General features: G+C 48.2%; 1 protein-coding gene across 3 annotated transcripts in view; it reads right to left on the bottom strand.

The window, feature by feature from the left end:
• Positions 1-27315, bottom strand: part of LOC146796482 (acyl-coenzyme A synthetase ACSM3, mitochondrial-like) — a 441567-nt gene that overhangs the window by 17494 nt on the left and 396758 nt on the right. For all 3 annotated transcript variants that reach the window (XM_085629083.1, XM_085629084.1, XM_085629082.1), the window contains one exon: positions 7356-7475. In XM_085629083.1, coding sequence (XP_085485209.1) covers positions 7356-7475 — 120 coding nt within the window. The remainder of the gene's footprint in view (positions 1-7355; positions 7476-27315) is intronic.

The following is a 27315-nucleotide window of genomic DNA, read 5'->3' as shown; positions in this document are numbered from 1 at the left end:
TTATTTATTTCACCTCCCTACCGATCTGATTTCCTAGTATTCAAATCCATATTCCCAGCAGTCCAATCCAAGTCGATGTCAAGGATGTGCATGAACGGAGATTTGTTCTGTAATATGTTCTGTGATTATTCGCTGCCATATTCTAGGTAGTATGATTTGTTCCGTATTATAACTAAAGTTCTACAAGTATTTCATGTTTTATAGTTGCTTCTGTTCATCTTTTCTTTTTCTCCTTTGTTTATAATTTTTGATTATTAAAAGGTTTTCCATTGGTTTATCCTCGAGTCCTGAAAAAGTGGGATATTCTACCGACAAAATGCACTTGCTGTTGACACCTAAATTTTATCATGGAACTCGGTTCTAGATCTTCATATTATATATAGAACACAGACTTCTGTCCATCCTGGGGTTCGTGGTGGCTAAGTGCAATGTTGTGCGTTTGTGGGGGAGGCTTGATCCACAGAGGATGGAGATGTGACAAATGGACATAGATTGGTGCAGGGTGGCAGGTTTAAGAAGGAAGGGGGTGCCCAGTAAGTGGGAGAAGGCCTGGCGACAGTGGGGAGCTATCGCGGCTTCTCCGATGGCCCGGTGGGACTAGAGTAACTGTTTTACCAGGATGAAAATCACGGGTGACACATACCCTTCGTCTGTGAGGGGGGCTTTAGGCTTAGAGGGGTAAAACCAGGGAGTTTAACTGCTATAATGAGGTATCCTGCATGATCAATCGTGATGATGGGTTTTGGTTATTTTTTTCTACTAAATGAAAATAGTTTTACAAAAAAAGAGATATGGAACGCAAATTAATCTGATAGGCTTCATAACCTATGCATATTCAGATAATTCAATTGAGCTATGCGAATATTAAACTGAATGTATTTAATGAGGAATTTGTGAACAAAAATAGAAGGCTTAGTTGAAATATGAAATAAAGATATTTGTAATTCTGAACATGAAGGGATTGTGAGACTTCTATAAGTATAATATATTAGCTTCCCGAAAATAATTCAGTGAACAATGGTAAAACGGATGCTGGTGGGATTTTTCAGGGGCATTAATGTTGATTATTATCAATTGATCTCTATACATTGCCTTTCCTGGGAACATTTTGCACCAGCCATAGCTAAGTCTTTGGTTGAAGTTCTTGTCCTTAGAATGATTCTGTCCTTCCTATGGGAAAAACCAGGTGATTTAACAACATGTATTTCTTGCCATCCTTTGGTTCAAGCATTATGAAAATGTCTATAATCAAATATGGGGCCACACCTGAATATCTAACATTAATGTGATGACCTGTTACAATGACTGTCTACTACTAAATATATTTATTGAGGACCCCACTAATCCTCGTTTGAGCCGGTATTTGGAAAATAAGTCCTTTGTGGATTACGAGCAATGCTATATCTTATCCATTAGAGCTCTGAACTTTGTATCTGCATTTCTGATGGCAGTGCTTTCCACTGCTTCCTGTACCAATCACTGACCCATGCATTGAAATGAGGACAGTTGTTGTTTTAACCAATTACCTAACTAAACAGTGGCACATTTCCTATTTTTTGTCCATTCCCACCTTGTGGGGGACAAAGTAGTTAACATTAATTTTTTTATTTTTATGTTTTGTGCCCAGAGCACTTCTTTGTGAGTGCACATTGAGGTGACAAATTAAGTCCGCATGGAGAGTGAGAAGAAATTACAGTAGAAGCCTCAAGTAATTCAAAATCTAGTTTGCTTTGACGTCGTTGACAAAGCTCAAATCATTGTTTCAAAACGTAAACTTTAGTATTTTGAAAACAAACTGGCATTTTAAACCAAGGTGCAATATTCGCTGGTATGTGTATTTTAATATAATTTTTTTTATTGTGTATATCTTTTTCTCAATGCATGCATATTTTATATGTTTGAATTATGATGTAATTGAAATTTTGTTCGTTTTTGGGGGGGAAGGGGGGAACCCTCCCGCTCACACCTCTCTTGTCGTCTCCCCACACACCTGCGTCCTTCTCTCCTGCCCTCCCTCAATGCCGTAGTGCTGGTCAGGTCATAGTGTTTTATAAATAGTTTTTTAGCCAGTGGAGGCCGGTGAAATTTGAAAGTGGTAGGGCGTAAATGTTTGGGGTGGTTGCCTGGTGGTGAGCGATCACAGGGAGCGAGCCCAATCGCCATAAGGGGGTGTTCTACCTTCGGGAAAATATTGAAAGCAAGTGTATAAATGTCCCTCTCACCTACTCTGTCCTACTTTCTCAAGTCCCTGCCTTTTCTCCTATGTTTTAAGCAGTGCTTAGAAGCCGTTTAGGAACTACAGAAGCAGTCAGCATGGCATAAGATGCACAGATGTGCAGCACAATTTAACAGAAGAGGTGTGTTGCTTAGTAACCCGTCAGTTTTGTGTTGTGTTCGAGTGCCTCCTTTGGTTTGCTTGTTCAACGGCCCATAAAATAGCTGTGAGATGCTGAATACATAGGTGAACATGACAAGGAAGTCTGCAGCAGTAATGTGTTGTAGTTTGTGTGTGACAACATGTGCTATGACAGCAGGAAACCGAGAAAGAAGACAAACACTGGCAGCAGCAGTACCTCAAATTCACTAAAACCATATCTGACATCAGTATACCTTTTGTAGATCTCAGGATCATACTAGCAAATGGTCAATTGAGTATGACACGCTACAGAAAGCCAACTGACAGGAACAGTTTGCTATTATATAGCAGTCACCACCCGCGTGCCCTGAAAGACAATTTGCCTTTTGGACAATTCCTACGTATCCGTAGGAATTGTAGTTCTCTCACTGACTTTAAAACTGAAGCTAACACCTTGGCCAAGAACTTAAGACAGAGAAATTATCCATAACACCACATCATGACATCAATGAAAAGGGCTAGAAATAACCACCGAGAAGCCCTACTGAAGGTGGTACCCAAAGAAACAGAAAACACACTGACATAAGTGACTTCCTTCTCCCCAGGCTCTGGACGCATGAGGAAAATCATAAAAAAAATTGGGGTATTTTGAGGACAGGGGCACTAAATTTACCACCCCCTAGATTCGTGTACAAAAGGACGAAAAATCTGAAAGACATTCTCGTGAACACGCGACCAAGGATCCCAAAGACCATTGACCAGAGATCACTCTGGGACCTACCACCAGTACAGGGACACGACCCATGTAGCTCCTGTGCAGTATGTCGCACCTCACCTACAAAGGAGATTAGATTTTCAGACACCTTCACTTGGCCCCTCACAAAACACACTAATTGTAACACCACACATGATTGTTTATCCACTGATCAACATGGTTTAAATGATGAAATTCCCTGGGGAGCACTGTGCTGATACACTCTATTGTGTAAAGACAAGGTACCCTACCACTACATATTTTCTTGATACAGGTGTGTCACTACATTGCCACATATATACCCAAATATGCCAATCTTTCGGTATATGGATGGTGAATGCAGATGATCAGGATTTTGACATGTATTTGACATTACTTATGTCTAATTGAGTATACCCCAATCGATAGACACACGAAGATACCAGAAAGTGCAATTTTTTTTTAAAGGTTTAATAAATCCAATTTCTTAAATGACGAATTACAATACAATTAACAATACATCGCTTATCTTTCACAAACTCGATGAATATCCATGTAGACATTTACAAATTAATGTCCATTGCTTTTTTGCATTAATCAAGATACACGCAATCACTCCAAAATGGCCACAATCTTGTGACATTCAGGTACTTCCTGTCTTATTTTTCCAAAAGACTAGCGGTTGAAGTGCACTACTTCCGACCTAGACCCTGCCTGCCGCAGGTTTCCCGGGAAGTATAAACAGCGTCGACTGGTACTGCTGATTACCACACGGTTCCGGCGCCAGGGGTAGGTCGTTCAGTGCAGTGATGCTGATTTGAGGTAAGCGGGGTTGCCTTTTAAGTAATATCGGTAAAGCGTCCCTTGTCAAATTTCACAGCTACCAAGCTGGTGAGATTTCATTGGCCGACCGGGTCAATCACGTTTGCTTTACATGCACGCTTGTTACTCTATGTTCTTTGGTTCCAGTTGGCCACTATTTTGCGCAGTGGCAGGGTCTGTCAGTGCTCGCTTTTCAATCTGAATCACCGTAGTGAGGTGGTGGGGTGAGACTACTGACGTACTCTGTCTGACCTGTGGCTATGGCTGACGGACTGGGCATTTTAGTTTATACAGCAGCGCAATTTGAGGCACCTGACAAACGTTACCAGCCCTTTGAAATCACCTGCTATGGGCTTTGGACCCATAGGGGATACCTACGCATGTTTGTTACTGACAACTAAACAACCTTTATGATGCTCTCCTCTAGGACACTGCGCCTAGAGGTGTCACAGCCCCGCCGGACACTGTTGAGGCCTGGCTACTAGAGCCTGATGGTGAGTCTGATTGTCCTCTAATGAAGCTATTGCGTTTTTAGATACAATAGAAAACCTTTGTTTCCATATGTACAACTGCACATGTGCCACCAGTCACCTGATCACGTGTGCACACCTTTGGGCCACTATGCTTGGTTTTACCTGGAGAGAGTCACATGGCTATGAAATATACTTGACCATTATGTTCTTGTTAACATATGCCTTTATTATTTATATTTTTTCTTTTAGATCCTCAATACTGCTTAGGTACTATACCTTTACACATGGTAGGTAGGTGGTCCACAACTACCACAGGGTGTAGATAGTTTACACATAGTCCTGATGAATTGCCGACTGTTCCGTAGGACGATTAAGGCAAGAAACATGTTGACCCCACTAGAGTAGAGCGCTAGGATCTTGAAACATAACATTCAGGTAAGTCGCCACTCTTTTCTTTTTATCTAGGTGAGAGCCATCGTATTAAAATTAGTTAAGATCTCCGCTAAAGAGCCCCTTATTGGGTGCCCGTTGGGTATTGCAGCGCCGACCCAACGAGGAGCAGACCCAATGATGAAGCATGACACCTAGCTGGCTGGGTTTGTGAGGGCCCTAGTTCCGAAGGAAGTATTCCCCTCCCTGTCCATTATAGAGGACTACACTATCCTATGTGTGGCTCTCTCCACTAACATTATCCTTTGACCCACTCAGGAACTGCATACAACGTGCTATGACAGCAGGAAACTGAGAAATCAGACATACTGGCAGCAGCACAAGGTAGGACAGGTGTAATAACCTGCAGTGGGTCTCCTTGCATCTGACAGCTCCTGTGTGCCTCACTGCTGCAGAACACCCCTAGGCAGCCTGCGCTGGCCACGGCCCTGCTGTTTTTCAGTACAAGAAGGATAAGAAGGCGGGCAGAGTGATGGGTAAATACTGGCTGGGTGGCCACCCTAGTGTGAGGGTGTAGTAATTTATCAGTGGCCACTTTGTGTCTGAGTGAGCAGTATCCACCAATCTTAATGTTGTGGTACGAAGGTTAATAAGCTTTACGTCATGTGTTCTTGGCGCTCACTTTCATACCAGACTGGGGTTAGTCTTAGGTGGTGCCTGCCTGCATGCAGTTCATGCATATGTTGCCCTCCTCCCCTACGCCTTACCTCCCAGGTGGGCAGCCGTTGCTGGCAGATACGTGTATTTTAGAATTACTTCGAGTTAATTATTCAAATGGGAAAAAAAGGAAATTTCCAGAACTGAGCTCAATGGCAACGACTTGCTCATATAAGTCCTACGTGACCATACCGTCTGAACATTGTGATCTCTTATTGGTAAGGTAACACAAAACTATGGGACTCAACTTCCACAATCAATAATCCTAACCAGAATGAATAAAAGGGAATTTTTTTGTATAATCAATTATTTTTTTCCGCAATTCTTTTTATTGTGTTTAATCAAGAACAGTTTACAGCCATATCAGTGAAATAAATTCTAAAAAAATCTGATTGAATCTACCTATAAAAACTGTCTCGAGAGAGTCCCAGGCATACAGGCAAAGCTTCAGTAGGAAAAGGTGGGAGCAGTATGGACTATCTACAACATTCAGAAAATAATTAAAATATATCTATTATTGAAATGAGCTCTAAACCTCTGAAGATCTCGACCTCTCCTAAAGCCCTGCGAAAACCTGGTAGCACCTTTTGAGGTCTCGTGAATGATAGAGGTTTTTGTAGAACAACTAAAACGCTGTAACATCAGCACACATCAAACAAGTCCATTTTATCCTGTGGGCAAGATAACAGCTTATATAAGTGAAAACATCTGCTGAAATAGGACTCCGGGTCAAAATCTTCTTCGGACATTGTATGGAGCACAACACATAACCTGCAACACATCCTCCTCGGGGCGTGGACAAAAAGCTGCCGCCTCCCCTACATGCATTCACAACGGGCAAATCTTGGTGTTGGAGAAAGTTAGGCTACCACGGAACACGCTCCTAACTAAAAGTTTAAACAATCGGTTACACATGTGTCACTAGAGTGACAGGGCAGGGGTGTCCAGAGCGGGGTCCTTCCTTCCACAGCCCTGCTGCTGTAAGCTTCCCGGCACAGGTGCGGGCAGCCTCGGGCACAGGCAGCCATGCTCGTGGGAGGGGGGGGGCGCAGGTGGGGGATAATAATAAAAAAATGAAACCTACCTTATCGCCGGCGCCATCTCTGCTCCTGGCCGGTGTGATAGTGCAGCCGGGTCCCGCGTGCAGGAACAGGAAGCAGCCAGCAGGCAGCCTCCTTCCCTGGTCAGCCCTAAGTCAATCACAAAGCTGCAAAGGCAGCGTTGTGATTGGTGAGGCGCAGCGGAGAGAGCCCCAGCCGGGACATTTTCTCCATGTAGGCTGCATGCAGCAGCCTACATAGAGAAAAAGGGGGAGTGCGCATGACTGCTTTGTTCGGCCCTGGGGCCGACCAAACAGTCAGTTCCCACAACAGTGGGCAAGCCACTCCCCCCCTGCCCTCGTGCGAGACCGCCCACCCGCCCACCCACAACCAGGCACTCCAGGCACTTCTGAATTCTTGCAATGCGAGAAGGCAGAAACATAAAATGGTAGTTTTACCATTTTATGTGTCTGCCTGCTCGCACTGCGAGAAAACAGAGTGGCCACGCCCCTATGGAGGAGCCGCAACTGTTTTTAGCCATGCTGCGCTACAGCGGCTCTGCTGTACTGCATGGCTACAAAACATTGCTTTAGCCAAAAGCTCTTATAGGCAAGACCTACTGGCTTTGCCAATGCTGGTTCATATTAGCCAATTGCCTTGATCTAAGAACTAGAGTCTCCACCAATCCACTAACTTCTATTACTCTCATTCCGGACTCTTTGGCTTGACATGCTGTGAAGCGCGTCCATCATTAAATGAATAGCCTAATAAAATATTAAATTAAGTCTGTGCTTCAAGAAATCGAATTAATGAAACACACTTGCCTTCCTCGGATATTTGTATGGAGCTGTTACTTTTTTCACATACTCTTGCAATTCTTTTATGAGTTCTTCTGGATCATGCGACTGGTAGGCAAGTGACAAAACAACAAAGGCTTTGACAATCTAAAATGGCAAGAAGACAACATTAGTAATTGCAGGCTATGATGTAAAAATAAAATTAGATGCATTAAAATACGTATACGCTACACTGCAAAGACAAGTGCATTTCATACCAGGGTATATTGTACAACACTAGCCATTACTAAGTTAACACCGATAAGACCATGGGTCAGCTCAATGGCGCTAGTTTATGTTGACTTAGGAGGAAAAACCCTGGGTGGACCACCTTGGGTCAACCATGTGACGTTCATATTGCACACAGATATCTGGTCTGGATGCCTTTGTCTACTAAGATTTAATAATTTGGTATTTATTGCGTTCACTGCGAGGGGCAAGGACGCAAAAACATTGCAACCAAAACCAATTAAGTAGCACTTCTTAAAGCAAATTTTACATCACCTATAACCACTCTTGACAGCTAGTGCCATGATCTTTTTAGGTTTTTTTTCTGTTTTATTTTTGTTTGATAACCTTCCAAAGTAACAAGTATAAAAAACTAAAACACATACATTTGAGGAAAAATATGCATAATAAACATATCCTTGACTCGCACCTAATAAAATATTTGAAAAAATAAATTGTCATCACATTGCATTGAAAACAGCTTATGATTTTCAGTGTTTGAAACTGCAGCACGTGATGACATCAAATTTCTCCTTTGGTTATTGTAGAATTCACATTCTACCTGAATTTGTTCAAATGAAGTCCAACTGGGTCTTATGACACAATACTACATCATTGGCATATAGTGAAGACAAATGTCAATTGAGTTAAGTTTAATTTTGGGATTGTAGAGGGAGTTATGTACTGACTCTTGAACAGGAGCCATATCAATTAAAAGAATATTTAAAGGTCCTTGCCTCGCACCTGATTTTATGGGTATAGGGATGCTTGTGGAGTTTCCTTAGGATGTACATTAAAGAGATGGGGCATTCTAGCTTTAAGAATTTACTCCAAAGCTCAACTGATAGTATCGAGGAACTTCACGAAATTCCAAAATAACAAGGGTGGTGCACTGTATCTCTACTCATGGATACGCCAACAGGGCGTGCAAGCGCTGGATATTATGCTTGGGGGGAAATGTAAGGAACACTATTAGGGCTTATTTAACAATATGTTTACATATGGGGCTTTCTGAGTGGATTGTTTCTACTTTATTACTCAACTTCAACATAATTGTTCTCCTTTAGTCGACCTCCAGAATGATGAAAGCCTCCACTGTCTTGCTGGTATTTGATCTTATAGCTAAATTGACAGCTCCACAATGCTCTAACGTAAGCGTGTAGTCTTTCTTGAGGTTCAAACTAATTGAAATCTAAAATGAGATAGACAACTAACCCCTGTTCGCAAATCAAAAAGATTGTAATATTTTACCAAAGGCATGCATTTTTTTCAACTAACCTTAATGGCTGTGTTTCAATGTAAATGTTTAAACCCAGGTATTGTGTTGCTGCATTGTGTTATACTTTGGTACACAATGTGGGATCTCTAAAGTCTTATTATGTTTGTTTGTCAATGTTAACCTCTGGTATATGAGGGCATGGCCAATCCAGGCAAAATGGCAGACGCGGTCTAGAGCTGCTCTGCTCCTCCTACCCACGTTCTTGTGCCATCCGGGCATAAGCCTGCGCCACCAAGCCCTGCAAAAATATGAATGAGAGACTTCGACATATGACGACCCCCGCACCTGCCTGGGGACGACCAAAACAATGTTGCGATGCCTGGACTGGCCGAGTGCTGTGGAGCTGAGAGACCGTTGCAGTGTACATGGAGAGTAACAAAGGCCATTTCTTCTCTCTTCCTCCCCCACTTCAGTACCCCCCTGCCCCCGTGGCTGACGACAACTGGTGGGGCATATGATGAGCCCCCTCCCCTAATCTGTCAGACTGGCGGAGGTGAGCAGGGGCCACACTACAGACGTTGCAGGGGTCGGGCTAGGCCTTTAGAAGGGTGAGACCTTCTGCAACAGAGATTCCTTGAGGGGTGGGGCAGCATGAGTTTGGGCTTGCGCACTTGCTGGAGCCAACAGACTAGACTTAACACGGGGAGAAAAGAGACCCCCTTCTCCCTCCTCACTAGAAGTTCCACCGTACCCTAAGAACAGGCTGCAAAAGTCTTGTGATTGGGGGCCATTCAGACTGAAGCAGCAGCAAACGGCAGAGAAGGTGTACTTGGCCTGGAGGGAGAGAGGGGAACCTTTAGGCTTTGCGGACCAGTTGTCAGCCTGTCACCACATCGGGGCCCTGTGCTGAGACACTGGACTATGATGTATGAAACCTCCATGTGAACTAGCTAGCAGTAACTTTAAGAAATCTCCCCCTCCCATAACATTGAGGACTGCTCACCCCCCTCCGCCGCGCTGACATTGCTGGCACCACCCACATCGCCGGAAACACGCTCGACGCCATCTTCTCCTCAAGCTCCCACGTCTCCTTCAGCCACACCTACGAACTCACCTGGACCGACCACCACTGCATCCACTTCACCTTCCGGAAACCCGCCGCACACCACCGCACCCTACAGATCCCCCGTAGATGCTGGAGCAAAGTCACCGTAGATGAACTCCAGACAAACCTCGCACTCAGCCCACCCACCGACCCCTCCAACCCCGATGCTACCGCCCGCAATCTCATACGATGGCTGGACGATGGCTTGACGACTGCGCCAACACCTTAGCCCCGCTGAAAAAAACAACCTACATAAACACCAGCAAGAGAGCCAGCATCCAAGCGCACCTGCCGGAAACTGGAGAACAAATGGCACAGCGAGAAGATGCTGGACAGCCGCACAGCCCACAAAAACGCCATCCGCAACCACCATCACCTCATCAGGTCCGCCAAGAGGACCTCCTTCACAGACGGCCTCGACAACAATGCACAGAACAGCAAGGAGCTCTTCAGCATCGTGAAGGAACTCTCCAACCCCAGCTCCAACACCAATCACATCCCGCCGACGCAAGCCCTGTTTGATTCCCTCGCCACCTTCTTCCACCGCAAGATTGTCGACATCCACGACAGCTTCGACTCCCGGACGAACCCAACAGTCCCGACACTTCAGACCCGCCGCACCCCATCGACCACGACCCCCTGACAGCCTGGGTCAACGTGAACACCAAGGACACAATCAAGACCATGGGCACAATCCACTTCGGCTCCCCATCATACCCTTTTTCACACCACATCTTCAACAAAGCCGGCAGCTCCATTGCACCCCACCTGCACAACGTCATCAACCTCTCCTTCGAGACCGCAACCTTCCCAGAGAGCTGGAAACATGCCGAGATCAACGCCCTACTCAAAAAACCCAAGGCGGACCCGAGCGACCTCACGAACTTCCGGCCCATCTCCCTGCTTCCATTCCCAGCTAAGGTCATCGAGAAGATCGTCAACAGACAGCTCACCTGCTACAGCATCCTGGACCCCTCCCAGTCAGGATTCCGCAGCAACCACGCACCGAGACTGCGCTCATCGCCGCCACAGACGACATCAGGATCCTGCTAGACAACGGCGAGATGGCGGCCCTCATCCTCCTGGACCTCTCCGCCGCCTTCGACACTGTCTGCCACCACACACTACACACACGCCTCCACGATGCAGGGATCTGAGACAAGGCCTTAGATTGGACCACCTCCTTCCTCTCTGGCAGAACCCAGAGTGTCCGCCTCCCCCATTCCGATCCGAAGCCTTCGAGATCATCTGCGGAGTACCCCAGGGATCTTCCCTCAGCCCGACACTGTTCAACATCTACATGGCTCCACTCGCATGCATCGCCCGACAGCACGACCTCAACATAATCTCCTATGCCGATGACACTCAACTGATCCTCTCCCTCACCAAGGACCCCCTCACCGCCAAATCCAACCTCCACGAAGGAATGAAAGCCGTCGCCGACTGGATGAAGTGCAGCCGACTTAAGCTGAACACAGACAAGACGGAGATCCTCATCCTCGGCTCCAACCTATCAGCCTGGGACGACTCCTGGTGGCCCTCGTCACTAGGGGCACCCCCGACACCAACCGACCACGCACGCAACCTGGGATTCATCCTCGACTCAACGCTCACCATGACCAAGCAAGTCAACGCAGTCTCCTCCTCCTGCTCCGCAAGATCTACAGGTGGATCCCGACAGACACGAGAAGAACTGTCACCCAGGCCCTCGTCAGCAGCAGACTCGACTACGGAAACGACTGCAAGAAATCCAAAATGCCTCTGCACGCCTGATCCTCGACATTCCACGCCACAGCCACATCACCCCCCACCTGAAAAACCTGCACTGGCTCCCTGTCGACAAGAGAATCTCCTTCAAACTCCTAATCCACGCACACAAGGCACTCCACAAGACCTGCCCAGCCTACCTCAACAGTCGATTCTCCTTCTACATTCCCAACCGTCACCTCCGCTCCGCCGACCTCTCCCTGGCCACCGTCCCGCGCATCCGGAGAACCACCACCGGAGGCAGATCCTTCTCCCACCGCGCCACCAAGATCTGGAACACCCTTCCCCTCAACCTACGACAGATCCAAGACCTGCTGACCTTCAGGAGACGACTAAAGACCTGGCTATTCGACCAGTAGCGGCAACCCCCCCTCCTCTCCCTCAGCGCCTTGAGACCCTCGCGGGTAAGTAGTGTGCTTTACAAATCTTGTGATTGATTGATTGATTGACCCAAGAGCAAGCCCAGTGGTCTACTACTTGCCTAGAACTGTGTCATAGCGAATGGGAATGAGAAACCCCAATATATCAGTCAAATCTGTGCATCCCAGCAACCTGGACTGCTCTTACTACCCTGGTGAACGGTAAAAGCACTAAGCCCAGAGTAAGGCGGGTTGATGGCAGCCCCACACAGTGACATCAGTCTAGCACATGTTACGGACCGCTCAAGAAAAGCATAAAAATGGGGGACTGGGGGGTCGCCAACCTGCAGAATGCGCAGGCAGCGGAAGACTGGATTCCGAGAACGCTGGTGAGCTGCACACTGCTGTAAAACTGGTTCCAGCTGACACCAAGTTGGACCAAATCCTGCCTGCCATTGCAGAAACTCTACAAGGCCTCAAAGGCAGGGTGGATGCCTTTGCAGTGGAGCTCAACCTGCTCCAATACTATCAGAAGAGGCTTTAGCACGGGTGACGCAGGCTGAAAGCATGCATGGAGCGCTCCAACCAACAGTGACAGAGCTCAAAGTTAAAATCAAGGACCTAGTGAAAAAAAGGTACATGAGTTAGAATGCAGATCAGAAAGATCGTGGTGTAGCAACATTTGCATAGTGAGATTCCTGGAGGGGGCAGAGGGAACAGATCCGCTGACTTTTGTCAAAATGGCTGTTGAGTAAGGTGTCGCCCACAGGACTATCACCTCACTACTTGGTTTAATGGGTGCACTGAGTGCTAGCAAACCACCCACGCCAGGTGCACCACTACGTCTGGCAGTGGCTCGATTGATGCACTTCAGGGACAAAGAAGCCATACTGCAAGCAGCACATGCCAGGAGCCCCATGATATGTGACATCGCCAAGATATTTATCTTCCCGGACTACAGCTTGGCGGTACCAAGACGCAGAGCCTCCTTCCTGGGAGTAACAAAGCAGATACGATCTGTTGGCCTCGCTTAGTTGTTATTTTCGACCAGACTAAAGGTAATAGCAAACCACACCAGCTACTTCTTCACAGAACCTGCAGATGCCTGGGATTGGCTGGAACTGCGTTGCTCTGAGTCCACGTCGCCTCCTTCACCACATGCACAAGTCCGATTGCAGAGAACACCAAGAGACCAGTGACAACAAAGAGGTGGAGCCGTACCCATCACCAGAGCCCCTACCCTGACTCATGCTCAAAAAGAGCAGTTGCGGGCACTGGCTACTGCTAACAACATATGGCTGGAGCAGAGATCCTCACCAGGGCGAACTTCGGAGGAGACGCAATTCGAAGAGGGTTCCAACATAACTGATAAAAGGGATGTATCAGGGACCATGCCAACGGTGCTGCCACAGACTGCAAATGACAATGTGAACCGCTACATGGCGGGGGGACAGCGAGACTAGGCGTACAGCCCAGATGGGGAACTGGCACGAGTGAGGTTTATTCTCACTCAACCCCCACACCAGACCAATTGTGGCCTAGAGACAAAGTTAGTGTGGGCTAGGCTGGGTGACCTCCGATATCCTTATCCATGCGACACTGTGGAGTGTCGGTTTACCCCTTCCCTGTTTGTTCTTTCTATTTACTTTTAGGGTATAATGCACGTCAGCCTGTGCAAGTTGATGACAGAAGGCTGGTCAGACCCCCTAATACTCCAGGTGAGATGCACTGTACCATAGTATACTGACTGGAGGGCCCTTCATTTAGGACTGCTTGTTCTTTGTTTGGGCAGTCGGATGTTACGCTGCTGCCCTGGGTATGGGAGTTTCTCTCCTTTTTATTTTTATTTTAAGAGTTCAATCAAGCCACACACTATGGTCATCGTCAACCCCAAACATTACCCCTACACAGCACACTGGGCATGATGGGTGGGTTCTTGGCCCCCTGCCTCTCACACCCACTGTAGAAGAGTAGGATCTGCTTCTTATGGTTACCCACACTTTTTGCTGATGTTTCACCGTTTTTCAACTTTAGTCTGGCTGGGGCCCTGCTATTCAGGACCCCAGCCGAGCTGCTTCCTCTCTAACTTGATTCCACGTACCTTAGGTACACCACAGATTGGATTCTGGGGTGCCCTTATAAGTCCCTAGTATATGGTATACTATGTACCCAGGGCAAAGGTACCCAAGAGGCCTACCAGGGGCTGCAGCATGTATTATGCCACCCCTGGGAAGCCCACCAAAATGACACCACAGGTGTGCTACTGCAGCCTGAGTAAGGTGGTGCATGCACCCCTTACTGAGATTATAGGTTCACTATATCTCACCCTATCACTGCACATATAAACCTATCAGTCACCCCTATGGCAGGCCTCATCAATCCTGAAGGCAGGGTGCTTGGTTTTATGTGAGAGGGTGCCCATGCATGAGCAGAGCCCCTCTGCAGCCTTCGGAATCTATTCTCCAGGGTTGTCTGTGATGCAGCCTGACCATATACTCACTCTTAAGTGCATTATAACCTCGCGGTAAATGCTAACTTTGGGATGGCTGCACGGAAACATGTCGTTTTTGGTGTCAAACACATTGGAATCATACCCCCACACCAGTAACTGGTGTGGGAATATGATCCCACCCTTCTAGAGGGAGAGACATGACAGCACCGGTACACCCGGTACCAGCTAACAGAGCCCTGGCATCACATAATGGATGCTGCCAGCCACAGACACAAGTCTGGCCTCCTGCTGCTGACCGAAACTCTGGCAGGGGAAGCCTGGACAATAGGTTTCCTGTCACAGGGAGGTGTTATCACCTCCCAGAAGGCCTTAGTGGATTAGGGCTGGGTGGGTGCACACCAGGAGTGCTTTGAAGTCTGCACTGGGGGCACATTTGGTGTCCCTGTGCATAGTCCAGCTCAAACCAGTTGCAGGGGCTACCAGCCCCTGCTCTGGCGTGAAACTGGACAAACGAAATGGGTGTAGCCACCCCTTTTTCCTGACCCTCCCATAGGTGGGTTCCCAGAGTATGTCCAACCCCTTCCTTGGGTATAATAAAGGAACCCCTGGCTACAGAACTTTAGATTACACCTGGACGAAACTCTGATACAGAAATCCCGGAACTTCAACGATCTACACGACTAGATGACTGAAGAATCTCCCTTGGAGTAGAGGAGTTACTCCCCTGCAAGGCAGGCACCAAAAACGCATCTGATGACCGGTTTGCATCTCCGAAGCTCCCGGCAGACTCCGAAGTATTTGCAACACAGGAGGTGGGTTTCCAGACTTCCCAGAGGCTGACCCGAGTCCCCAGCATAGCTGAGACCCGTAGCCCTCGTGGGTACCGTGGAATAGGAACCCCTGGACACCGTGCACATTTGCAAGTGCATTAGCTCCTCGACCTCCCTTGAGGCTGTGCATTGGGTTACTTGTAGCCCAGACTCCGAGCACCTTTTCCACCGAAGATTGCTGGCCTACACTCTGCAAGTATTCCGTGAGCAGGCCCTTTGTGTTTCTGCTTGAGGTACCTTTGCGATCCCTGGTCCGTCGACTGGTGGGTCCCTGTGAAGGAAACTTTAACTTTAATTGGGCTTCCCTGGTTTCTCCAGACGTGCCCTGACTCTCCATCGCTTGGGTAGTCCCTAGGACCATGCTGCTCCGCACCGAAGCATCTTTCCTCTTCCTGCGTGGGTTGCTGTTGCCAAGGCTTGTTGTGTCCAATCCGGGCACCAACGCTGCAGCACTCGACATCCTTTGTGGGACAGCTCAAACCCAGCTCCTGGTTGTCCTCGACGCCTCCTGGTCCTCGTGGCTGAAGAGTCAATCTTCCCCTCCTCGCACCTGAAGCATCCAACATCGGTGGGCATTCGCCTATCGTGCCCCTAGTCACTGGCAAGTGACCCAGACTCTGTCCCCTCTGCTTTCAGGTTCTTCACATCTTCGATCCAGGCTTGGATCTCTTCGGACACTTCTCCTCTTCCTGGCAGCAGCACTTTTCAGCATCCTGCCATTGAAAACGACGACGGGACCCGACCTCATTTGACACCTATGCACCTGGCTGCCCTGGGTGAGGTAACACAAGTACTCCGGTGCTCCCATGGGTGTTGGCCCTAGAACCATCTAAGTTCAAAAGGGTTTGTTCCTAGTCCACTCCTAAGTGTCCTTAAACTTTAAAATTCCAACCTCGACTTTCCCCATAGAAGCTAACGGAGCTGGCGGCTGTGTTCTCACACTGCACACATCCCCCGTAGGTCCCCTGTGTCACTACCTTGGGTGGTTCCTTGGGGTCCCAGCGATTCTACAGGCTCTAGGCCTTGTGTCTAGTCAAGTCGTGGTTCTTATACCACTTTCCTAATATATGATTTGGTTCGCCCCTAGGGCCTATCATATATTGTGTTAATTTACTGTGATATATTAAGTGTAACATATGTGCTTTGGCCTCTAGCCTCATAAAGAGACTAGTGGGGTGTGTTTAGTAATAAATACATATATTTTATATATATATCCTTGGTGTGGTACTCCTTTCATTTGGTCATTCAAGAGATTATAGACTGGTAAAACAAGCTGCTTTGCATTCCTTCAAGACTTTGCCTGAAGGCTGCTCTCCATAGCTACCAATAGGATAGCTTTCAAATAAGGTTGTCTTTAACCTATCATCTCTAAGGGGTTGTTTGGACTGGTGCAATGTGCCCACTATAACTAGTGGACAGCATATACCAGGCCAACTTCTCATATTGGTGGCAGCGGTGGGATTCAATCTTGCCATGGTTTTACCAGATAATCTCAAGTGAGTGACTAACTGAAAACCCCTAAAGGTACTTAAGGTACATATAATTCAAGCTTAAATTACAGTAAGTTCTACTGAACTTGGAGTTGTGTATCAAGGGCTTAGCACACCCTTTCTACAACTCAAGAGAGTTTAGCAGGCCACACTAGAGTAGGTAGGTGCATACACCACACCACACAAGTGATGTCTTCGAGACCAGGAACCTGTGGGTACCTGCCAGAAGCCAGTGGGCTTCTGCCATCCAAGTATGACAAACTCCCATTCTTGGAATTGAGAGCATTGTGTAGTACTAGGAAATTAAAGACAGGGAAAAGTGCAAACACCCAACGCCTCATAGAGGTACTGCTCTTAGATGATCTCAGAAAGACCTCAGGGTCTGAAGGGGTAGGCAGAGTGGGTGGGGCAGCAGATGAGGAAGGGCCAAGGGGTGAGGGTACCCCTGACCTGACCTCTGCAGCTGGCCAGGAAGATGACAATGATCTTAACCTGGAAGATACAACTCCTCCTGAGGATGAGGAAGAAGGCCACAATGGCCCCCTCTTTACCCCACCTGGGAGAGTTGACAGAGTACCTAGAAGGTCAAGATCTCCTTCTCAGGAGTCTAACCATTCTGACACATCTGTAGGGACCTCTGTCTCTTCTCAAAGGAGAGAATCCTCTAATGAGAGGAAAGAAAGACTGCTAAAGTATGAGGAAGATCAGCTTAGAATCAGAAGAGAGCAGTTGGCTTTAGAAAGGGAGTCACTAGAGCTTCAGAAAGCTAGAAGAAAGTTGGGGCTAGAGCCCCATGGTGGCAGCAACATCCCTAGTGGTAGAGAAAGGTCTCATGACCATAGGGACCTAAACAAGATTGTCCTTCCCTACCAGAGTGGGGATGACATCCACAAATGGATTACTGCACTGGAAAGGGCCTGTAAAGTTCAGAGGGTCCCCCAGGAGCAGTGGGCAGCAATCTTCTGGCTCTCCTTTGCAGACAAAGGTAGAGATAAGCTCCTCATTGTTAGAGAAGAGGATGCTGATGATTACCACATCTTGAAGAGTGCACCGATTTAAGGGTTTGGCCTAACCACTGAACATTATAGGTTAAAGTTCAGAGATACCCAAAAGGCACAGAATCAAGACTGGGTGGACTTTGTAGATTGTGCTAATAAGGCCCTGGAAGGCTGGTTACTTGGCAGTAAGGTGTGTGATTTCAAAGGATTGTACAACCTAATTATGAGGGAGCAAATCCTTAATAGTTGTCAAAATCAGCTGTTGCATCAGTACCTGGTGGACTCTAATCTGACCTCTCCCCAAGAATTGGGAAATAAGGCACACAAATGGTTCAGAACCAGGGTGAGGCAGAAGGTTCAGAACCAAGGTGGTGACCCAAAGAAGCAAGATTCAAAGAACTCTGACAAGGGTGGGGAAAAGGGTAAAGACCAGAAGTCTTCTCAAGGTCCCCAATAGTATGCATCTGGGGGGGAGTCCCAATCTAACAAAGGAAAAGGCCAAAAGAAACCATGGTGTAAAATCTGTAAGTAGGAAACCCATTGGACTAGTGACTGTACAAAGTCCAAAGACTCAACTCCAGCCACCATTGCCCTTAAGGCAACTGTTCCCCCTAGTGCAGCTACAATTGGTGGTACTCAGAATCAGGGTGCAGTAGGGTTAACCCTGGGTTCTGAGATGGACTCTGGCCTAGTCAGAGTTCCAGCTCAGGCTGTCTTGATCTGTGGTGAGGCATGGATATGTCTTCCTTTGTGAGTCCCAGTAACTTGGGCAAATACAGACAGCAGCCTTTGATAAATGGAAAAGAGGCTTTGGCATCCAGGGACACAGGAGCAAGTGTCACAATGGTGACAAAAGATCTTGTGGCTCCTGAGCAGATTATACTTGGTGAGATGCACCAAGTGACCAATGCTAGCAATGTCAGGACAGACCATTCCTTGGCAGTTGTTAATTTCTCCTGGGGAGGGGTAGCTGGCCTCAAGAAAGGTATGGTAAGTGCAGACCTCCCTTGCTTGGCAATGATCTAGAAACTTCAGTTTGGGCAGAAGTGGAGCTCAGGACACATGCAGAAATACTAGGAATCCCTGCACATGTATTTGCTGTGACCAGGTCACAGGCCAAAATGTTAAACACTGAACATGCCCTGGATCCTGGAAGAATGGACCAGGTGCCTCCCAAGAGGAGGAGCAGTAGGGTTAAGGCAGTGCCTTCCCCCTGACTCAGAGTACAGATCAGCCTCCTGAGGGAGATGATCTTAGTTCTGAAGAAGGAACTGTCCGAGAGGAGCATGAGCCTGATCAGGTTGAGGTCTTGGGGACAGGGAGCCCTTCCAGGGCAGATCTGGGCCAGGAGCAGTTAAGCTGCCCCTCTCTTGAACCCCTCAGAAAACAAGCTGCTGATGAGGCTGCTGGGAATGCTAGTGGAACCCATAAAGTCTATTGGGATGATGGACTCCTATACTCAGAGAGTAGAGACCCCAAGCCTGGTGCTTCCATGAGGCTGGTAATACCTCTGAAGTTTAGGGGCTTCCTATTAACACTAGCCCATGATATTCCCTTAGCAGGTCACCTGGGCCAAAACAAGACTTGGGACAGAATGGTCCCTCACTTTCATTGGCCCCACATGTCTGAAGACACCAAGGAGTTTTGTCGCTCCTGTGTCACCTGTCAAGCCAGTGAGAAGGCAAGTGGAACCACAAAGGCCCCCCTGAAACCACTACCTGTGGTGGGGGTTCCTTTTGAGCAGACGGGGATTGATATAGTTGGTCCCATGGATCCTCAGACAGCCTCTGGGCACAGATTTATACTGGTGGTGGTGGACCATGCCACTAGGAACCCAGAAGCAATTCCACTTAGGACCACCACAGCTCTTGTGGTGGCAAGGGCCCTCTTGGGAGTATTCTCAAGGGTGGGTTTTCCTATGCAATGGTTTAGTTGAAAGATTCAACAAAACCTTAAAGGGCATGATCACACGTCTCCCAGAAAAGCTTAGGTGAGGATGGGACAGAATTTTGCCCTGCCTTTTGTTTGCCTACAGGGAGGTTCCCCAAAAGGGGTTTGGTTACAGCCCTTTTGAACTTTTGCTTTGACATCCTGTTAGGGGTTCATTGTGTCTGGTGAAGGAGGGATAGGAGTTACCTCTCAAACCCCCTAAACAGGACATAGTGGACTATGTACTTGGTCTCCGCTCCAGGATGGCAGAGTATATGAAAAAGGCAACTAAAAACCTTGAGGATAGCCAGGAATTACAAAAGGCCTGGCATGACCAAAAGGCTCTGCTGACTGTCTACCAGCCAGGGCAGAAGGTGTGGGTGTTGGAGCCTGTGGCCCCAGCAGCCCTCCAAGATAAGTGGAGTGGCCCCCATACAATTGTTGAACAGAAGGGATAAGTTACCTACTTGGTAGACCTTGGAACTCCCAGGAGCCCCCATAGGGTACTCCATGTCAACAGACTGAAACCATATGTCGACAGGGCTGACATGGGTTTGCTCATGGAAACTGATGAGGGACAGGAGTAAGAGAGTGACCCACTCCCTGACCTGCTCTCTCAGAACCCTGATGATGGGTCAGTAGATGGTGTAGCCTGGGCAGGCAGCCTCACTGTCCAGCAACAAACTGACTGCAGAAAAGTTCTCAGCCAGTTTAGGCATATGTTCTCACTGACTCCAAGTCAAACTACCTGGTGCACTCATGAAGTGGACACTGGGGACAGTCTGACTGTTAAAAATAAGATTTACAGGCAACCTGATCATGTCAGGGACTGTATCAGGACAGAAGTCCAAAATATGTTGGATTTGGGAGTTATTGAACCCTCAGATAGCCCTTGGGCTAGTCCAGTAGTCCTTGTGCCTAACCCTCACACCAAAAATGGCAAGAGAGAGATGAGGTTTTGTGTGGACTACAGGGGTCTCACTGCAGTCACTAGGACTGATGCCCATCCCATCCCAAGGGCAGATGAGCTTATAGATACTTTGGCCTCAGCCAAGTTTCTGAGCACATTTGACTTGACAGCTGGCTACTGGCAGATCAGACTAGCTGATGATGCAAAGCCAAATACTGCATTTTCTACCACTAGTGGGCACTACCAATTTGTGGTGATGCCCTTTGGTTTGAAGAATGCACCTGCCACTTTCCAAAGGTTGGTGAATAAAGTCCGTACAGGCCAGTAAGCCTATAATGCAGCATATCTAGATGATATTGCTGTCTTTAGCTCCACCTGGGAGGATCACCTGGTCCACCTGAGGAATGTTTTGGAGGCCCTGCAAAAAACAGGCCTAACTATCAAGGCCACTAAGTGCCAGATAGGGCAGAGTCAGGATGTGTACCTGGGCCACCTTGTAGGTGGAGGCCAGGTTCAACCATTGCAGAGCAAAATCCAGACCACAATGGACTGGGTTGCTCCAACCACCAAGACTCAGGTCAGAGCTTTCTTGGGCCTGACTGGGTATTACAGAAGATTTGTAAAAGGTTATGGATCCATAGTGACTCCATTAAATGACCTTACTTTTAAGAAAATGCCCAAGAAAGTTCAGTGGACAGTTAGCTATCAAAAGGCATTTGATGACCTAAAGCAGGCCATGTGCACTGCTCCCATTCTGCAGAGTCCTGATTACTCCAAAACGTTCATTGTGCAAACAGAAGCATCTGGGTTGGGGGTAGGGGCTGTACTGTCACAGTTGAATGATGAAGGTCTGGATCAGCCAGTAGCTTTTATTAGCAGAGGGCTCACCCCCAGACCGAAACGTTGGTCAGCCATTGAGAGGGAGGCCTTTGCTGTAGTTTGGGCTCTGAAGAAGTTGTTTAGTACTCACTTCATTGTTCCGACAGACCATAAGCCCCTCTTATGGCTAAAACAGATGAAGGGTGAAAACCCCAAACTTTTAAGGTGGTCCATTTCCCTACAGGGGATGGACTATACAGTGGAACATAGACCTGGGAGTAACCATTCCAATGCAGATGGACTCTCCAGATACTTCCACTTAGAACATGTCCCTGCGTTTGGGGGGGGGGGCTTGTGTAGGACAGTAGGATCTGTGGTCTTATGGTTACGCCCACTTTTTGCTGATGTTTCACTGTTTTTCGCCTTTAGTTTGGCTGGGGCCCTGCTATTCAGGACCCCAGCCTAGCTGATTCCTCTCTAAATTGATTCCATGTACCTCAGGTACACCACAAATTGGATTCTGGGGTGCCCTTATAAGTCCCTAGTATATGATAGACTATGTACCCAGGGCATAGGTACCCCAGAGGCCTACCAGGGGCTGCAGCATGAATTATGCCCCCCCTGGGAAGCTCTCCAAAAGGACACCACAGGTCTCCTACTGCAGCCTGAGTAAGGTGGTGCATGCACCCCTTACTGAGATATAGGTTCACTATATCTCACCCTATCACTGCACATATAAACCTATCAGTCACCCCTATGGCAGGCCTCATCAATCCTGAAGGCAGGGTGCTTGGTTTTATGTGAGAGGGTGCCCATGCAGGAGCAGAGCCCCTCTGCAGCCTTCGGAATCTATTCTCCGGGGTTGTCTGTGATGCAGTCTGACCATATACTCTTAAGTGCCTTATAACCTCGCGGTAAATGCTAACTTTGGGATGGCTGCACAGAAACATGTCGTGTTTGGTGTCAAACACCTTGGAATCATATCCCCACACCAGTAACTGGTGTGGGAGTATGATCCCACCCTTCTAGAGGGAGAGACATGACAGCAGCGGTATACCTGGTACCAGCTAACAGAGCCCTGGCATCACAAAATGGATGCTGCCAGCCACAGACACAATCTGGCTTCCTGCTGCTGACCGAAACTCCGGCAGGGGAAGCCTGGACAATAGGTTTCTTGTCACAGGGAGGTGTTATCACCTCCCAGACAGGCCTTAGTGGATTAGGGCTGGGTGTGCACCCACTCAAGGAGTGCTTTGAAGTCTGCACTCGGGGCACATTTGGTGTCCCTGTGCATAGTCCAGCTCAAACCGGTTGCAGGGGCTACCAGCTTTGGCGTGAAACTGGACACACGAAATGGGTGTAGCCACCCCTCTTTCCTGACCCTCCCATAGGTGGGTCCCCAGAGTATGTCCAACCCCTTCCTTTGGTATAAGAAAGGAACCCCTGGCTACAGGACTTTAGATTACACCTGGACGAAACTCTGATACAGAAATCCCGGAACTTCGACGATCTACATGACTAGTTGACCGAAGAATCTCCCTTGGAGTAAAGGAGTTACTCCCCTGCAAGGCAGGCACCAAAGACGCATCTGACCAGTTTACATCTCTGAAGTTCCCGCCCGACTCCGAAGTATTTGCAACACAGGAGGTGGGTTTCCAGACTTCCCAGAGGCTGACCCGAGTCCCCAGCAAATCTGAGACCCGTAGCCCTCGTGGGTACCGTGGAACCAGAACTCCTGGACACGTGCACATTTGCAAGTGCATTAGCTTCTCAACGTCCCTTGAGGCTGTGCATTGGATTACTTGTAGCCCAGACTCCGAGCACCTTTTCCACTGAAGATTGATGGCCTACACTCCACGACTGTTCCGTGAGACGGCCCTTTGTGTTTTTGCTCGAGGTACCTTCGTGATCCCTGGTCCGTCAACTGGTGGGTCCCTGTGAAGGAAACTTTATTTGGCTTCCCTGGTTGCTCCAGATGTGCCCTGACTCTCCATTGCTTGGGGTGTCCCCAAGACCTTGCTGGTCCGCACAAAAGCATTTTCCTCTTCCTGCGTGGTTTGCTGTTGCCAAGGCTTGTTGTGTCCAATCCGGGCACCAACGCTGCAGCACTCGACATCCTTTGTGGGACAGCTCAAATCCAGCTCCTGGTTGTCCTCAACGCCTCCTGGTCCTCGTGGCTGAAGAGTCAAGCTTCCCCTCCTCGCACCTGATGCACCGACATTGGTGGGCATTTGCCTATTGTGCCCCTAGTCACTGGCAAGTGACCCAGACTCTGTCCCCTCTGCTTTCTGGTTCTTCACATCCTCGATCCAGGCTTGGATCTCTTCGGACACTTCTCCTCTTCCCGGCAGCAGCACTTTTCAGCATCCTGCCATTGAAAACGATGACGCGACCCGACACCATTTGACACCTCTGCACCCGGCTTCCCTGGGTGAGGTAACACGAGTACTCCGGTGCTCCCGTGGGTGTTGGCCCTAGAACCATCTAAGTCCAAAAGGGTTTGTTCCTAGTCCACTCCTGAGTGTCCTTAAACTTTAAAATTCCAACCGCGAATTTCCCCATAGAAGCTAACGGAGCTCGCGGCTGTGTTCTCACCCTGCACACGTCCCCCGTGGGTCCCCTGTGTCACTACCTTGGCTGGTTCCTTGGGGTCCCAGCGATTCTACAGGCTCTAGGCCTTGTGTCTTTTGGGGGGGCGATTAGACGGTCAACCCTGATTTTTGGAAAGTGTTTATGCTCCAAATGTGGTGCAGCAAGCATATTGGGCAAACCTTTCCACTATGCTGACTAGATGAGTGCGAACATACTATGGATAATAGGGGAGATTTTATTGATTATTAAACCATCTCCTGGACCGTTCACACCCGAACCTAGCTTCCTTCTCTGTGCTCATGGCGGCAACCTACTTGACTCCATGGCTGACACACTAGTCATTAGTGGACAATTGGCGCATAATGTACCCACATACTAACTATTATTCATACCACTCACCACCACATAATCTTCACATGTGATCTTCACATGAGACTATATTGTATTGTCTGGCACAAAATACACCTACAAGTTACAGACATGAAAGACCCTATTAGATCATAATCCCTTACTACTTCACATGGCATGGGGCATGCAGAATCCCCCAGTGCCACATGGTGGTTGCAACCAGCTCTGTTTGAGGATGCAGTGTTCTGCTCATGCCCTACGTCATAGAAAACTGGAGCATGGCTGACTCAACACTAACAGAAAGGGAAGCCATAAAGGTGGTAATGCTAGGGCACTGCATCCATACTGGGGTGGGTGTGCTAGGTTTGCAATATGAGATTTGCTTATCTTAGATGCTTCGCTCGGAAACATGACCTAAGCTCTGCACGTGAGCAACATACTGCCCTCATTGAGGAGCCTAGTTTATAGCACTTACCAGGCCAGCATGCATGTGGAAAGCGATAAGTCAGGCTGCTTGTTAGCGCAGCTATTAAACGGAGCAGTTGCAACCAGCCCCATTACTGCCATCCTAGTGTCCCCAACACACCTAGCTGTTAATCTGGTAGTAAAACATGCAGCGGCCCCCTGTTCCCTGCTCCACCCAACCCACCCCCCCACCCCACGGATCATCAAACTTCAATCCGCAGATTTCTCAGTGCAGTCTCGCTGCCTACCGTGGTGCCGCTGGAAAGATAGGATCTTGGTGCTCCCATCACAGAACAGGAGGTTAGGGGAGCCATTAGAGGAGTTGTGACATGTAAGACCCTGGAGCTGGATGGCTTTCCTGCTGAATTTTAAAAGGCTTACGAGACCCTTTTAGTCCCAAAACTATTAGAGGTGTACAATGCTGTGCTCACGGCTGGGCAGCTACCCCCATCATTTAAGGAAACTCTACTGATTTCTCTCCCCAGGCCGGGGAGAGAGCCCATGGACTTGACACCCTACTGGCCTCTATCCATGTTGTGGACGGACTACAAGATATTGAGTAAGACCATTGCGGTGCAGCTACTGAAACATCTCCAGTATTTGGTACACCTGGACCAAAATGGGTTCCTCCAGGCCACTCTATCACCATCAATATCAAGAGACTCTATTGAATGTTGGAGCATGCGCCTGCAAAAGGGGTTTTGGCGGCGTGTGTGGTCTTAGATCTAGAGAAAGCATTTGACATTGTTGTTTGGGATTACATGTTCGCAACATTGACCTCCATGGGGATAGAGGGAAGACTTCATAGGTTAATACGACTCTTCTACACGGAGCCCACCGTGTGGGTGAAGATAGGTAGTTGCTTCTCAGCCCCCTTTCATGTCAGTAGGGACATACGCCAAGGCTGCCTTCTGTCCCCGATACTGTTTGCTTTGGTGATGGAGTCGCTCGCTCTGAGGGTCCGACAGGAGGGGCAAACCTGGGGGTTACCAATAAAAGGTGACACACACTTTACGTGGATAATGTGTTAATATATGTATGGGATGGAATAGACACTATAACGACCATTCTGGCAGAATTCCACACTGCCTCTGGACTGGGAGTGAACTGGTCCAAAACCTGCCTATTCCCATTCCATCCAGACTGCCTGCAACAGAATTTTGAGGTTGATAACCGCCCCACCACGTTGGGAATTGCATCCATTCAGGTATTTGGCCATTAACATCTATTACACCATTTGTGATCTCCAAGACAGAAACCTCACTGAGCCCACTGCTGCACTTCCACTATCTGAACAGGGACAGGTAGCTCTCTCATAAACTGTGGTACTCCGCCCCCCAACTTTTGTACTATCTCCATAGCCTCCCGATCACCATACCCCGCAGCATCTTTCATATGCTACATACAATGTAAAGGTGTTTTCCATGGAATAAAGGAGGACCGCACAAAGCACTATCCAAATTGCAGATCCCAGTAGAGTGGTGAGGCCTCTGTGCCCCCAATTTTGAATATTATTTGGCGGCATAACTACAGTGGCTGGCCAGCTGGTTAGCGGGTAGCATCTGGAAAAACTGGGAGAGGCCTCTGCAGCCCGGGCGCAGAGAACGGGTAGTGGGGCCCTCCTACTGAAGGGAATACTCCCCCACTAGACCAATAACTTGCTGCACCAAGTTTAAAGCAGTTACCTGAGGAGTCTACAGCACATATCGGACATGCCCCCATATGCGCCTGAAATACAGTTAGGTTACATACTGCCATTTAGAGTGCTGATTGGGGACGATGGGGTGGCCACACTGGGGTATTTGCTTCAGGACGGTGCCCTGATCCCACTTGAACAACTGCACGAAGATGGGGAGCTCCTGGTGGGACATTTTTTGACTATGGCAGATCACAGATGTGGAACCCGCCACTAACCTGATAGTACACACCATCCACACAATGGGTGTCGGCCACCGACTGATAACCTGGCTGACCCGCGCCTTTTCCCAACATACACAGGACCCCCGGCTCCCACTCCGTAGAATCTGGCAGGAGGACATAGGCCAGTACATGATCGAGAAGGAATGGAATAGGACGCTTCTCTACCCACAGAAGGTCACCCGGTATGCTAGATTCCAATATATTCAACATAATATTTTGCACAGAGCTTATCTAACTCCAGAAAGATTCCACAGGATATTTACTGGATCCTCTCTGAATTGCTAACTATGTATGGAAACCGGGCAGATATAGAACACGTTTTGGTACTGCCCCATGGTTGACAATCGGTGGCTGGCGGTTACGACCAAACTCACTGACCTCACCGGGTGCCATTATACGCTTCATAGATCTGGCTATCCTACTAACCTGCAGATTGATAACTATGCAGTGTACGGCTAGGGCACTGCCTAGGGTAGAGCGCTGGAGCGCGGAGATGCTTAAATTGGGTAGAGTGTAT

The sequence above is a fragment of the Triturus cristatus genome, chromosome 10 (assembly GCF_964204655.1).
Source record: "Triturus cristatus chromosome 10, aTriCri1.1, whole genome shotgun sequence".
NCBI classification, from domain to species: domain Eukaryota; kingdom Metazoa; phylum Chordata; class Amphibia; order Caudata; family Salamandridae; genus Triturus; species Triturus cristatus.
This window is presented reverse-complemented; position numbering and strand designations above follow the sequence as displayed.